The sequence below is a fragment of the Leuciscus leuciscus genome (assembly GCF_965113295.1).
Source record: "Leuciscus leuciscus genome assembly, chromosome: 25".
NCBI lineage: Eukaryota > Metazoa > Chordata > Actinopteri > Cypriniformes > Leuciscidae > Leuciscus > Leuciscus leuciscus.
This window is the reverse complement of record NC_138724.1, coordinates 28990831-29005334: the sequence shown is the minus strand read 5'-3', so window position 1 is coordinate 29005334 and position 14504 is coordinate 28990831. Positions and strand designations below refer to the sequence as shown.

The 14504-nt window shown below is 40.1% G+C and overlaps 1 protein-coding gene and 1 long non-coding RNA gene across 11 annotated transcripts in view; both read right to left on the bottom strand.

Moving 5' to 3' along the window:
* LOC309491220 (GTPase IMAP family member 7) overlaps positions 1 to 14504 on the bottom strand; it is a 54654-nt gene that overhangs the window by 29256 nt on the left and 10894 nt on the right. For 3 of the 9 annotated variants that reach the window (XM_082160686.1, XM_082160683.1, XM_082160687.1), the window contains one exon: positions 4953 to 6488. The exons of 2 other annotated variants lie outside the window; for them this stretch is intronic. In XM_082160686.1, coding sequence (XP_082016812.1) covers positions 5008 to 6488 — 1481 coding nt within the window. In that variant the 3' untranslated portion in view covers positions 4953 to 5007. Of the gene's footprint in view, positions 1 to 4952; positions 6489 to 8258; positions 8358 to 8440; positions 8575 to 14504 lie in introns of those variants that run through there. 4 more of the 9 variants (XM_082160685.1, XM_082160679.1, XM_082160684.1 and 1 more) reach the window with 3 other exon arrangements.
* LOC309491285 lies at positions 9810 to 12966 on the bottom strand. 2 transcript variants are annotated; one of them, XR_014202983.1, is made up of 5 exons: positions 12213 to 12966; positions 11152 to 11232; positions 10342 to 10507; positions 10031 to 10086; positions 9810 to 9930 (listed from the first exon to the last, which is right to left on the bottom strand). It is a non-coding gene; the product is annotated as an uncharacterized lncRNA (long non-coding RNA). The 2 variants fall into 2 exon arrangements; XR_014202984.1 differs by having other exon boundaries at positions 9810 to 10086; positions 10347 to 10507.

The window sequence follows — 14504 nt, the reverse complement described above, 5'->3', positions numbered from 1 at the left end:
AGGCATATTTAGCACTGAGTCATATCCTGGACCACTCATAATAAGTAGGGGAGAGCCGGGACAGTTGAAACACTTTTAAGATTAATGTTGTTTTCTAAGATAAGATTTTTTTTGTGATCAACAACTCACATATGTGTTCTCTTAGTATCATGTGTTATTCGGTACAAATATAGAATGATTTAAGTAAAATTTGACTTTGAACGGTAGTTGTGCTTTGCATTCCCACTATCAGGATCCTCATCTTTATCCTCTTGAGAAGCTGGAAGTGAAAGAAGGAATGCAAATGCAAAGAAGTAAAAATGGGGTAATAAAGGTATGCTCTTTGAAAACAAGTCTTATTGTATTGAATTTTGCTTTTATTATGCTTTTGAATTTTGAAATTTATACAGGAAAACAAGACCAATATTCTTATTCAAAAGAAGGAAAGTCAATTAGGTTTGGGAATGACATTAGAGTGAGCAAATGAAGACAGTCGTGGGTTATTATAGATATACTATTTATTAAAAAAATTTGAAACATTAAAGAGAAGGTACATAACCTTCTGCCTGTACAGACATGATGTGAAATGCCAAAATCAGTGTAAAAAGCAACTTGGGTTTTATTCATTTAATTGTACAGCCTAAAGAATACATGTAACCAAATGTAACTTTGAACATCTGTAACTCGGATTACCCAGATCAACGAAACTGGAAATGGCAAGACATTTGTCATATTTTTTACTTACAGTCAGTTTATTTAGAAACACTGTAATTGTAGTTCCCTTTCGTGGTCACTACGAGTTACGTCAGTGACGACGAATGGGGTTTCGCTTAGAAAGCCTATCACCTTCGAGTATATAAAACGAGCCAATGGCAAAGAAATGCCATGGGTCTGCGGAATTTGCATAGCGTAACTCCGCCCCACCTCGTGGGTATATAAGGAAATACGCCGGCAACATGCAGATATGTTTTCGCTTCGGAGCCAAGTATTCACTTCACTCCACAAGCCAAATCTGAGATCTTCTCTTCACTCTTCGAGACGAGCTTCTCTCCAGGTGTTGGTGTGACAGCGAGTTCCAGCAAGTGCACATTCCCTGCTGATCTGTGCAGTGATCTGCCAGTGTTTGTGTGTTCATCTCCCTGGTTGCTTCAACACTCTGCGGAGTCTTTATCCTCTCACAAAAGAGCTCGCATGTGGCACGTCTTTTTAAAGATGCCTCGCCCGTGCACTTCTGGTTGCGGTTGCGTTGTATCCGACTCTGATGGGCACAATCGCTGTCTTGCGTGTCTGGGCATTGACCACGCTAAGGCAGCGTTTGTGGATGAGTCATGTTCCCATTGCGGGAACATGACCATCGCATTGCTTCAGTCAAGACTCAATGATCCCGTTCGAGGGAGAGTCCCCTCATCCACACCCCGATCTACCTCCTCCACGAGAGCTGGTACTTCGGCTGGTGGCCAGGGTGACCTGAGGGTGACGGTGTGGAACAAAGCGCAGACTCTTCCACGCTCCACACCCCCCTCTCAAGCAATGCAACCCGAGAGCGTCCCAACGGAGCCCACGGCATCATCTTTCGGCGTGCTGCGGATCTCTTTTGGCGCTCCAGAGAACGATACAATGTCGATTGCTGCATCACAAGGTGGGCAGGAGTCCTCGGGAGATGACGATTCGGCTGTTCTGCCGCCTTTGGGCATGCCAGCATTGCCCGAGTCTGATCCCGAGCTGACGGCCATGCTTTCCCGGACAGCTGCAGCCATTGGGCACGAGTGGTCCCCGCCACCCGGCCCTGTGCGCTTGCGGCTGGACGATTGGTTTTTGGGTGTGCCTCCACCCAGCCGTCGGCACAGAATCCTCAGTCTGCTCGCCGCCGAGGGCGCCCTCCAGCGGCTCCCGCATGGCCCCAGCAGCAGCCTTCACCCGAGCCGCGTCGTGGAGGAAGCCGCAGGAAAGCGCCACAGCCCTCTCCCGCCCCGGGAGATTTTAGCAGGGCCACTCCTTCCCCCGGTGGGGAACAGCAGTGGTTTTCCCATGACGAGCAGCACCCTAATTTGGTCAAAGAAAGAACTGACACACCCATCTCTGAGCACACAGAGTTCTCGGACGACAGTGCGCGCCGCTCACGTGCCTCGCCACTCTTGTCCCCCTCTGTCGCCAGACCCCTGCCAGAGCACGCCCCCGTGGAACGCTGGTCCTTCCCTGGCCTCCTCTGGCAGGATGCGGCTAATGACCGTGCCCCCACACCGGGTCGCTACGCCGCCCACGTCCGGGCCGGTCATTCCGCCTCGCTGCACCACCGAGGGTATGTCTGGGGTTCGCATGACCCCGCTGGTACAGTTCTTGGGAGCCTGGCTAGAGCTTCCCAGACTGTCCCACTGGGTCGCGAGAACCATCAGGCTTGGCTACGCGATTTAGTTCACGCGTGTCAATTGCCTCGAGTTGCTGGCAGTAGGTCTGGCTCTGCACCGCTTCCATACGTTGCTCAAGAACCAGCACGTACTAGTCCGATCAGACAATACCGCGACAGTAGCGTACATCAACCGACAAGGTGGTCTATGCTCCCGCTGAATGTCGCAACTCGCCCGCCACCTCCTAATATGGAGTCAGAAGCATCTGAGGTCGCTTTGAGCCATTTACATTCCAGGAGACCTGAACTGTGCAGCCGACAAGCTCTCACGGTTTCAGCCTCTCCCTGGAGAATGGAGACTCCATCCCCAGACGGTTCAGCTGATTTGGGATCAGTTCAGGGACGCACAGGTAGACCTGTTTGTCTCTCACGACTCGTCCCATTGCGACCTGTTTTATTCCCTGACCGAGGGCACGCTCAGCACGGATGCACTGGCGTACAGCTGGCCGCGGGGCCTCCGCGAGTATGCGTTTCCCCCAATGAGCCTTCTTGCACAGGCCCTGTGCAAGATCAGGGAGGACGAGGAGCAGGTCATTTTGGTTGCGCCACACTGGCCCACCCGGACCTGGTTCTCCGAACTTGTGCTCCTCGCGACAGCACCTCCCTGGCCAATACCCCTGAGGAAGGACCTTCTTTCTCAGGGACGGGGCACCCTGTGGCACCCTCGTCCCGATCTTTGAAACCTCCATGTGTGGCTCCTGGACGGGACGAGGCAGATTTGAGTACCCTACCACCAACGGTGGTGGCTACCATCACTTCCGCTAGAGCATCGTCCATAAGACATGCCTATGCGTTGAAGTGGAACCTCTTCGTCAACTGGTGTTCTTCCCATTGTGAAGACCCCACGAAATGCCCGATCAGTGTCGTGCTTTCCTTCCTGCAAGAAGAGTTGGAGCGAAGGCTGTCTCCCTCCACCCTGAAAGTGTATGTTGCTGCCATTACCGCACATCACGATGCACTTGAAGGTAAGTCTCTGGGAAAGCACGACCTGATCATCAGGTTCCTGAGAGGAGCGAGGAGACTGAATCCTCCTCGCCCTCCTCTCATACCCTCTTGGGACCTCTCAGTTGTGTTAACTGCCCTGCAGAGTGCTCCCTTTGAGCCTCTGCAATCAGTGGAGCTTAAGTTCCTGTCAATTAAGACAGCGCTCCTGGTTGCATTGGCCTCCATCAAGAGGGTAGGGAACCTGCAGGCATATTTGTTTGACGAAGCGTGCCTGGAATTCGGGCCGGCTAACTCTCACGTGATCCTGAGACCCCGGCCTGGATATGTGTCCAAGGTTCCCACCACTCCCTTTCGAGATCAGGTGGTGAACCTGCAAGCACTGCCTTTGGAGGAGGCAGACCCAGCCTTGGCACTGCTCTGTCCAGTACGCGCCCTCCGTACTTACGTAGACAGAACGCAGTGTTTCAGGACCTCAGACCAGCTCTTTGTCTGTTATGGTGGGAAGCTGAAGGGAAAGGCTCTCTCCAAGCAAAGGTTGTCTCACTGGATAGTGGACACCATTGCTTTGGCATACCAGCAGCAAGGTCGACCATTCCCCCTTGGTGTGAAGGCCCACTCCACCCGGAGTGTGGCCTCCTCTTGTGCTCTAGTGCATGGCGCCTCGCTAACAGACATCTGCAGAGCTGCAGGCTGGGCGACACCTAACACATTCGCGAGATTTTACAATCTCCGAGTGGAGCCAGTTTCTTCTCATGTACTCGCTTCAACCAGCCGGTACTAGATTCTGCTCAGGTGTCTTTGCTTGCTCACCATTCCTCTCCACGGACGGGATACGTGCGATATTCTCCTCAGGTCAGCCTCCCCGGTCAGCCTTTCCCTTGGCAAGCCACCTTGCCACCCCTGGGGTTGAAATATTCCACCTGCGGCTGGACACCCCAGTGATACTCCATATGCAGCCCCCTCCCGGGTCATATGTGTATTCTTAAATGAGGAAAACCGTCGTCACTGACGTAACGTCTCTGTTCCCTACTCAGGGAACGAGGGTTACAAATGTAACCGAGACGTACTGTTCTGTCTTTTGCTTTGCTAAGAATCTTGTACTCGACAATAATGTAAATGTTTGACTAGACACTAAACCAGTATGACAGGTTTTTTATGGGCAAAAGGGTGATCGGTTCTGCACATCTCAAACATTCTGTCAATTCCATGTTTGATATTCCAAATTTGTGACTAACTCTGGATCATGTTCACATGAAGGTGTGATGTTTAAAGAGAACAGCCAATCGAGATGGTGAAACATAATTCAGCTTATTTCAGTTCACTGCTGAAGATCTAGAGATATTTTGAAAAAATATGAAGGATTTAAATGCATTAACTCAGCAAGAAGGAATATGAGAGGACTGTTTGAAAGAAAATATCTGAATATATAAATGCACTATAGTAGATAGTTTGTATAATTCCACAACAAACTTAAAAAACTTGTACTCCTAGTGATTTCAAAGGCTCAATATTCAAATATTATATCAAATATTTTAAAGCTTATTTATATAAAAGAAAATCTTAAGCTTATTAGTTGCTAAAATGTAAACTAGACATTTTATTAAAAACACATAATACAAAGCAATGTTTTCAGATGTTTAATAGATGTTTTGATCAAGAGCTTTAGCAACAATTAAAACTTAGTCACTGTTTGTGACTTGAACTGATGCAGTCTGCCTTCTACAAGTTACTATTAACAGTAATGCTGCATAAAACAAGTAAGAACTGACTAAGCTTTCAAGAAGTACTTTGAGAAAACTCATCATCAGCCCTAAAATAAGAAAGACTGAACCAATGAGCACACAACCACATGAAAAAAACAGTGTAAGAACTGTTAAAGCGATCACTTTTCCTAGAGTTTCAGGCTTTAAATCCCAATATGCCATTGTAAGCCCTGATATTAGCAGCATTATTGTCATCTTCACACCAAGTAGAGCAAACACAGTCACAAACCCCATTGAAAGTGTCGCCCCGATGATACAACACAGAAATGACCCGAGCACAAAGTCTGGAGATTCACGACTAATCTTTTTATTGTGAAATATGAATGCATAAGCCCCGGCTGTGACTCCAGGAGCCGCGTGACACGCGATGAGCACATCTGACCACGACCTGACGCTGATGATTGTCCCAAAGACCAGAGATGAACCCAGAACAAATGGTACAGATATAATTGCTGTGCAAATAAGTATTAGGAGAATGAAAATATTTGCTATCAAATCCCCTATGATATTTCTGGAGTTTGGATCACTGCTACTTCTGCTAAAATTAAAATCTTCTATTTCTCTGCTGTCTCTTGTAAATATAGTTGCAATTGATGTTATCAAGGCCAAATTTAGCGGTATAGCAACATCTGGACTCAGAACATGTCTTAGATAGACCATAAACAATTCAAGCGCTGCAAATTTTGCCCCAAAAATCAACATTTTATCATTTCCTTCAGTGTAAACAACAAGAGCGGTAAATGAAACAACGGAAATCCATCCTATGATTCCAGCCGCTCCTCCTAAAGTGTCATATTTTACAGACAAGAGCTGTCTTGTCTCTTCTGTTTTTAACGTTTGTGTCAATACGGAGTAAAATCGGTGAGCATTGAGCCGAACTAGCTTGTCTATTTCCGCTACGAGAGCTGCTGTTTGAGCAGGTTTGGGTTCAGAGTCTCTGATCATGTGAAATCTGCCTCCACATGCGTTGATCATTTCTCCAGCGATCCCTCTGGACGCTCCTGTCAAACGCTCCTGGTGATTTTGGTGCAGAAGAACAATGCAGTACTGAAGAACTTCTGCTCCCAGCAGCTCCTGGACTCGTTTCACAACATCACACTCTTCTGATTCTTGATCTTCCAGATTCAGGAGCATTAAAACGGCGTGAGGTCCAGGAGACGAGAGAAACAGCGCTGTTGTGAAGCTCTGTCTCGCTGTGTCGTCCTCACAGAGGTTTGGTCCAGTGACCAGCATCATTCTACGACCCTCGTCTGTAATTACTGGAGTCTTTACAATCTCTCTGTCCTCCTGTCCACCATCTTTCCTTCCTGACAGAATATCTGAAGCGCTGAATCTGGAGTCGCCTCGCATTCCCACTATCAGGATCCTCACTTCATCATCATCATCATCATGAGAAGCTGAAGAGAAAGTTAAAGATAAAAATATCAGAAAATATTATTTGAATTAAAAGTGAACTATATACACGGGTTTCTTGTATACAAACAATACCGGATGCGCGCGCATCCAGGAGGCAAAAAACCGCTATCTGTTATGCCGAGTTCTGTAATAAAAGAATAAAATAACATTGTAATTAACGTAGATTTCGCATTGTTTGTAATTTTTTGTTGACTCAATAATAAACTGCAATTTCAGAGTTGGATCTGTTTGTTTGTGTTTCATATTTATAACATTATGTAAAAAGTCCAACTGTTTACGAATCAAAATCCGGACATACTGTGATGCATGTATGAATTATAATGTTAGACTAAGTTAGTAATGTATTAGTCAATGTTAGCAGTGCAGCATCGCCCGAATTTGCTTTTATATAAGTTAACCTTGTTTACGTTACTTTACGACCTGCAACATTTCATGACTTCACACATATAACGTTACTTACTGTAAATCAAAGATTTGACGATGGATTATGTGCTGTCATGAGCACATACTAGAGTTTAACTGCTCAACCAGTTATGAACAGTGAAAAAAATACATGTTTATTTTTTCAAACAGCTATTTAGATCGCAAATTTGACATTTAGTATACCAAGTGTGTAGTATACTACAAGAAAACATTCAAATAAATGCTGTTCTTTTGAATTTTCTATTCATCAAAGAATCCTAAATAAAATATGTCACAAAAATAAGCAGCACAACTGTTTTCAACATTGATAATTATCAGAAATGTTTCTTGAGCATCAAATCATCATATTAGAATGATTTGTGAAGGATCATGTGACACTGAAGACTGGAGTAATGATGCTGAAAATTCAGCTTTAATAAATTACACGTTTTCTTTTTGAATGCATTTTAAAATGTATGTTCCAATAATATTTCATAATATTCCTGTTTTACAGAATTTTTTAGCACAAGAGACTGCTTTCAAAAACATAAAAATCTTACCAACCCCAAACTTTTGAACAGTAGTGTATACATGGATTTCGAATAAAATAATTATATATATCAGGCCATACAATTGCTGGCCACTTGTCATCCACAATCCAAAGATCGTCATGTATTGCGTAGGGATCCGGCAAGATCTCACCATTGCTGAGAGTAAGTTTTTTAATATTATCGCCACGTTATATGTGTGAAGTCATGAAATGTTGCAGGTCGTAAAGTAACGTAAACAAGGTTAACTTATATAAAAGCAAATTCGGGCTCTATAGATTCTGCACTGCTAACATTGGCTGTTACATTACTAACTTAGTCTAACATGATAATTAGCATTTTGACTTAGCGACAACACCACCACTATGCTACTAGCCTACCCTAAACCCTTAACGTTACTCTGGTACGAAGGCCGCGGGTCTTTTCTGCCTCCTGGTTGCGTGCGCATGCAGTGATGACGTCGCCGAGAAATCCATGTATACAGTGTCCTGACTCGCTCTGATATAATTGCTCATGTAAAACATTTTTGGTTTAACACTCTAATGCATGGCAATAACATTATGTTTATTTTATTTTTTTTAATAAAATATTTGCTTACAAATTTCTATTGACTTACATTAAATCCCCAAATGCATGGTGTCCACTACAGTGGTCAGATTTATTTTTAGTTATTGAACGTAAACTACAACAAATATGATAATATTTTTAAAAACATTATGTACAAGACTAATTATACTGTTGTTTTAAGTAAAAAGACAGTAATGCATGCATCAGAACAGTATAGTTCAGTATTTGCTTGACATTGTACATTACCTTCAACATGTATAGATGTGATGTGAAGTGCAAGGATCAGTGTGAAGAGCCATTTTGGTTCTGTCGTGTTTAGTTTCATTTTTCCAACTGGAGAGTAAAGCCACCGTTAATCTGTGAATTTAAAATGTAATCTTACCATATATCCAAAATTCTGAAGCATATTTACCTACAGTATGATCGTTTCATTTAACAGCACTGACAGTGAAGTTGAATTCTATTTGTTTGCTTTCACTTTGTTTTGATGCTGATCGAGTGATTCCCCAGACATATTTACCATTGAGTCGTATGTCCACTTATAATAAGTAATCATAGAATGCAACCAAGGTCGAACAGCTTGGAAGAGATGAGTTTTGAAACAGCATTTTCAGTGAGTTTAGTTTACAACGCATATCAGAACCGAAGGCACGCACGCACGACCAGTTTTATACTATACTTTAAAACCAATCAGAACCTTCATTTTAACCGCGCGGCGGTTTCCTAACCAATCATATTTCCTGTTTCAGCAAAATGGGCGGGACTTGAACGTGTCGCTGTCAATCACGTCTAACTGAACTCTGGACTGTTGAGCGCGCCTCAGAAAAATACTGCTGTACCCTGGTAAAATATTACGGAAATATCCTTTTTTGACGATCAATATTATTGTATACTGACTGGGAAACACAGTCATCTACAATATTTTGTCAGTATTGTCGTGTATTTTCTGACGCATGTTTGTTATCAGAACTAAGTTAGCGATGACGATTCGCTAATGAATGACTCTTTTGAGTCGGTTCTATTGAATATCAGAATGAACTCTTTCGGATGCTGTTGCGGTCTGAATCATTTGGATTGCTCACTCACGAGCTGAATCGTTTGTAACAGGTTCACACTCGGTACATTAACGGGATACTGTAGGTGGAATATTTACCTACTACAATCCATTACAATCCAAGCCAGCGATGAAGGTCTTTATTAGACATTTTCAAACAGAATAGTTTAAGTACACAAAAGCATTTAAAATACCATGACATTAGCATGTTTTAGACAAATACCATGCATATACCAGAATAATCAGGTGATCAATTATATCTACACTGTAAAAAATTTAACGTAAAATCAACAGTAACTTACTGGCAACAAATATCCAGCAAGCTTCAGTATTTTATTCCACGGTAAAATTACTGTAAATCTGACAACAGTACTTCACAGCATACCGTATAATAACTTACAGTATATTTATACTGTAAAATTAATTACAGTTCTTGTTTTTGCACTGTATTTTAAAATACAATAGTTAACAGCATACTGTATAATAACTTACAGCATTTTTATGCTGTAAAATTAATTACAGTGCTTGTTTTTGCACTGTATTTTAAAATACTGTAAAGTTACTATGCAGTATAATTGATTATGGTATTTTTATATACACACAACATATAACCAACTACAATCTGTTACACGCTTAAAAGAATGAAAGCTAAAGGCGTGTATGCAAAAAAAATTCACACAGTTATATTACTGATTATTAGATGTTATGTCAATTATGACAACACACAGAAGTCAGTTTAAAATTCTTTATTAAAATTTAATTCATTAAACTAGAAACACTCCAGACTTGGCGGGGCCAAGCAAAGAGCGAAACTCATCCTCAGCACGCTGCAATCTCGAACAACTGTACACGCTGAAAGAAATGAAAAACATATTCAACACTGCATAGACGTACACAGAGAGATTACTTTTATGAATTTTAGTGCATTATTCAATAACTGAAAATGACTTACCTCTGTTTTTAATGTAGGAGCAAAACTCATCCTCAGCACGCTGAAATCTCGAACAACTGTACACAATGAAAGAAATGAAAAACATATTCAACACTGCATAGACATACACAGAGAGATTACTTTCACAATGAATCTTCTTTCTGAATGACCCTGATTGATACAATTAAGGTAAAAATGCTCCTGATTAAATGTAATGCTGGTATTTCCCATTAAAAGCAAATGAAATATTGAAATTAGACTTTTGTTTGTTGATACCTTAATTACACTGACTAATCTTTTCTCTTTACTGAATAAGTACTTAAAAGTCTTACCTAACTCTAATAATTCTGCCAGTCATAATTGGGGAATTCCTTGATGAAGTTGGCAACATGTGGATTCAGGGCCCTGCTTTTACGTTGCACCATCCTGCCACTGTTATGGCTCTGCTGAAATTTGGCTCTGCATTTTGTGTTCTCTGGATTTATCCTCACCAAAAACCTGTAAATAGAATATTTTTAAATATACTGAAAAAGCCATTTGCTAAAAAAGCCAAGTTTAAACGGATACTCCACTTTAATATGAAAATTCAGTCATCATTTACTCACCCTCATGTTGTTTCAAACCTGTATGAATTTCTCTCTTCTGCTGAACAGAAAGGAAGATATTTAGAAGAATGTCAGTAACCAGACAGTTTCTGGTCCCATTGACTTCCATAGTATTTTTTTTTTTTTTACTACTATGGAAGTCATTGGAGTCCATCAACTGTCTGGTTACTGACATTCTTCTAAATATCTTCCTTTCTGTTCAGCAGAAGAGAGAAATTCATACAGGTTTGAAACAACATGAGGGTGAGTAAATGATGACTGAATTTTCATTTTAAAGTGGAGTATCCCTTTAACACAAACAGTGTTTGCTACATCTCAGCTTTGGAACATAAAAATAAACTTCTAACGCTAGCATGGGTTTGAATGACCATAGTACTTCACTGTAGATAGGGACATCCAATTATAGCATTTGCAAAATCTTGCATGAAAATCAGTCATAAGTTGGTCACACTGGATAAAGTGTTCACTTTTCCAGTACTCAACATGATCTGCTGATGCCAAACAGTATGATTTTTTTATGGATTCACCACCAGTTACCTCTGGATGAATTCCAAGCTTGATAGATGGCAGATGTGAAGTCATCCTGAGGGTTAACTGACTGGATGACCACCTTTCCTTCTAAGCAGAGCAAAAACAAATTTCAAAGATAAAAAATTACAAGCTAACAACTAAATTGCAACTTAAAAATATCAAAAAAGTTAACATATATTTTTTGTAAATGAAATCATTGAATGCTCATATTAATTATTCAATCCGTGCATTTCATTTATTACGTAAAAAGGTGGCTAGCATGAGCATTTTAAGAATATAATTGTTTTACAGCTGATTTCATGTCTCTATGATCTTTGAGTTCAATAGAATTTGAATCTTACATACATATTACATACATTTACATTAGAAAGGAGTATTTTTAGCAACATTTTGTATTTAATGTGATCTTAAAAATTAGAAAAGGTTAGACTTTTTAATTGATTTAAAGAGCTAATAAAAAATCTGATATTTAAAATGTCAATTTGTGCCGTTCTGAAGGACTTGTGGATGCCGAGACGCGGGAATTCATTCGGCGGGACTTTCACTGCCTGTGTATTCACTTTAAGTGTGCATCGCGTACTAACGTTATAAAATGTATAATATGACTAATAACACTGTGGTTGTCCGTTCAATTCGTGTATAACATAACTTACCGGTAGGGTTAGGCCTATGTTATAACGTTAGCAGCTATATGTTAACATATTGTTGTATGAGGCCTCGATCGCGACAGGCAACACGCACACGGTGTAAGTTAGCTAGCCTAAGTTACACACAAGTGTTCAGAAACAAGAACATTTCGATTACTTTGTTCCAAACTTGAAAATAATAACTGACATTAACATCAAACCTTGTGATAACTAGTATTTGGCTAACTGGCTAACGTTAGAATGTTCGTGTTAAAAAGCTAATTAACGTTACCTTAACATTAACGTTACCTTTATATCAAACTCACCACCGATTAGGATACTTAACAGTTAATGGTAAAACGGATATATCTTCACATTTGTAGTGGTGAAACATTTAGAAATACAAATTTTTAAGATTTTGAATACAATTTTACATCTTACCTGGCTAGTTCTTGCTGGTTCTGCGTGCTCCGTCCTCGAAGTCTCAGACACTCAGTCAGGATGAAATGGAAAATTCGAGTGTGACAGCTGACGGTTAGATGATTGGTTGCCAGGTGTATATCCCGTGCGATTTGCTCTTTATGTAATTAAGTGTGTAAATAGAAAGCAAAATAATAATAATAATAATAATAAATCATGGAAATCGATTTTTATCTATTTTACATTGCCTATATTATTGATCATTGGATGGGACTACATCTCCCATCCAAAAAATTTTGTCTATAATAACCTTTGAGATTAGTTGGGTTTGTGACTAAATCTGGCAACCATAAAGAAAAAAAGAAGAAAAAAACACCCAAGCAAATTTAAACTTTTTTTAACTATACTAAATGCCATAATCTATGGGTTACCTTATGAAACGATGTATTATAAAATTCCTAAGATGAAATAACCTCAATAAACCAAAAAATGTCCTCTGTCGGGCTTGTCTGTTGGAATATTACTGTCATCAATTTAACAGGAGTATAAGAATTACTGTACATTTTCTTCCCCCCCACCAAAGAAAAGCATAAATTGACAGCAACTTTACTGTAAATAGTTATACGGTGACAAAGCTGGAAATACAGCAAAAATAATGTAAAAGCTATAAAATTGACAGCAACTTACTGTAAACTGTTTCTACAGTAAACTTTCACTGAAAATACAGCAATAATACTGTGAAAACAACAGAAATCATTTACAGTGTAGGTAAACCACAGTATTGCGATCTCTGTTCCATATTACTGCAACAGTAGTCTTTTTGAAAGAACTTTATATGCTTAATGTCTTTGCTGACGTCATAAAATTATAACATCACTATTATTAACCATTTTGTGGTCAATAGCTTTCATATTATATAGGCTATGTATTTCTGTGTATATTATACAACACATATGCACACAAGCACACAAACACTCATACACACACACACACACACACACACACACACACACACATACACACACAAGCATCAGCCATAAAATAAGAAAGACTGAACCAATGAGCACACAACCAAATGGTAAAACCAGTATAATAACAATTAGGAACTGAGTCAGCGGTTTGTTTTTTAAATTGAAATGTACCATTGTAGATCCTAATGTTAACAGAATTATTGTCATCTTAACACCAAGAAGAGCAAATAACTCATTCGGGTGATTCTCTGAATTGGGTGCCCTTCAAGTCCCCCAAACATACTTCAAAGATTTTCAATTGAAGGAAATCACAAAATGCATTTTAACGCTGTCAATTAATAGAACCAGGTGCCTTAGCATTATAATGCAACACAATGGTTTTTTTTTTTTTTTTTTTTTTTTTTTTTAAAGATAATGAATTGCCTAAGTAGTAGACAACAAGCATGTTTGCATGTCCTCACTAACCATCATTACATTTTCACTGAATATCAAACAAATAAAAAGTGCAATTAATACCAAAATGTTGCTGCTAATATAATCATTATGTTGGTCTACTTTAACTAAAATATACATGTATATATAAAAATACATTAATTATATATGAAATTGCAATATTTATACACGTCCTCCAGTTTGTTTTCAACCCCGTCACGCCATACTATTTACCCCCCTATAAAAATAATGGATCAATCCCTGTGGCATCACACCCAGGCAGTGACATCACACAAGTCTCTTGAAGAACATGCTGCAAATAAAGGCAAGTGTCAGTATCTTTTCTTACCTATATTTCATGTTTTTTTACTGTCAGATTAAGATTGTCAGGCTCAACATTTCAACTCTGTTATATGACTAAATGATGGTAAACAACGGTTCAAGAAGAATTAAATAATAGTTTTGCAAAACATTAACATTTTATGCTGTCCTAAATGTCATGTGGTGCTACTGTCTTAGCTAAGCTAACTGTCTTAGCTACTGTTAGCCAAAAACTTCAACCCCGTCACATTCAACCCCGTCACATTTTTTACTATAGCAGGGTTGAATTGTTGTGACAGGGTTGAATGTTTGACACTTCTCAGTAGATTACTCAATTGTAGACTTCTTGTATTGTGATGTGAACTGTCAGAAATAATCGATTATGGTATTTTATGTTCAATATTTTCAGACATCCCAATGGCAAAAACAGCAGCAGAGAGGCAAAGACAGTACAGAGCAAGAAAGGATTCAGACGCAGAGAGAAGGGAAACATATCTCAGGAGTGAGCGTGAAAGGTGGAAAAGGGACAAAGAGATAGGAAAAAAAAATAAAAATAAGCAATCTGGGTGACAGAGCTAAACGATATAAG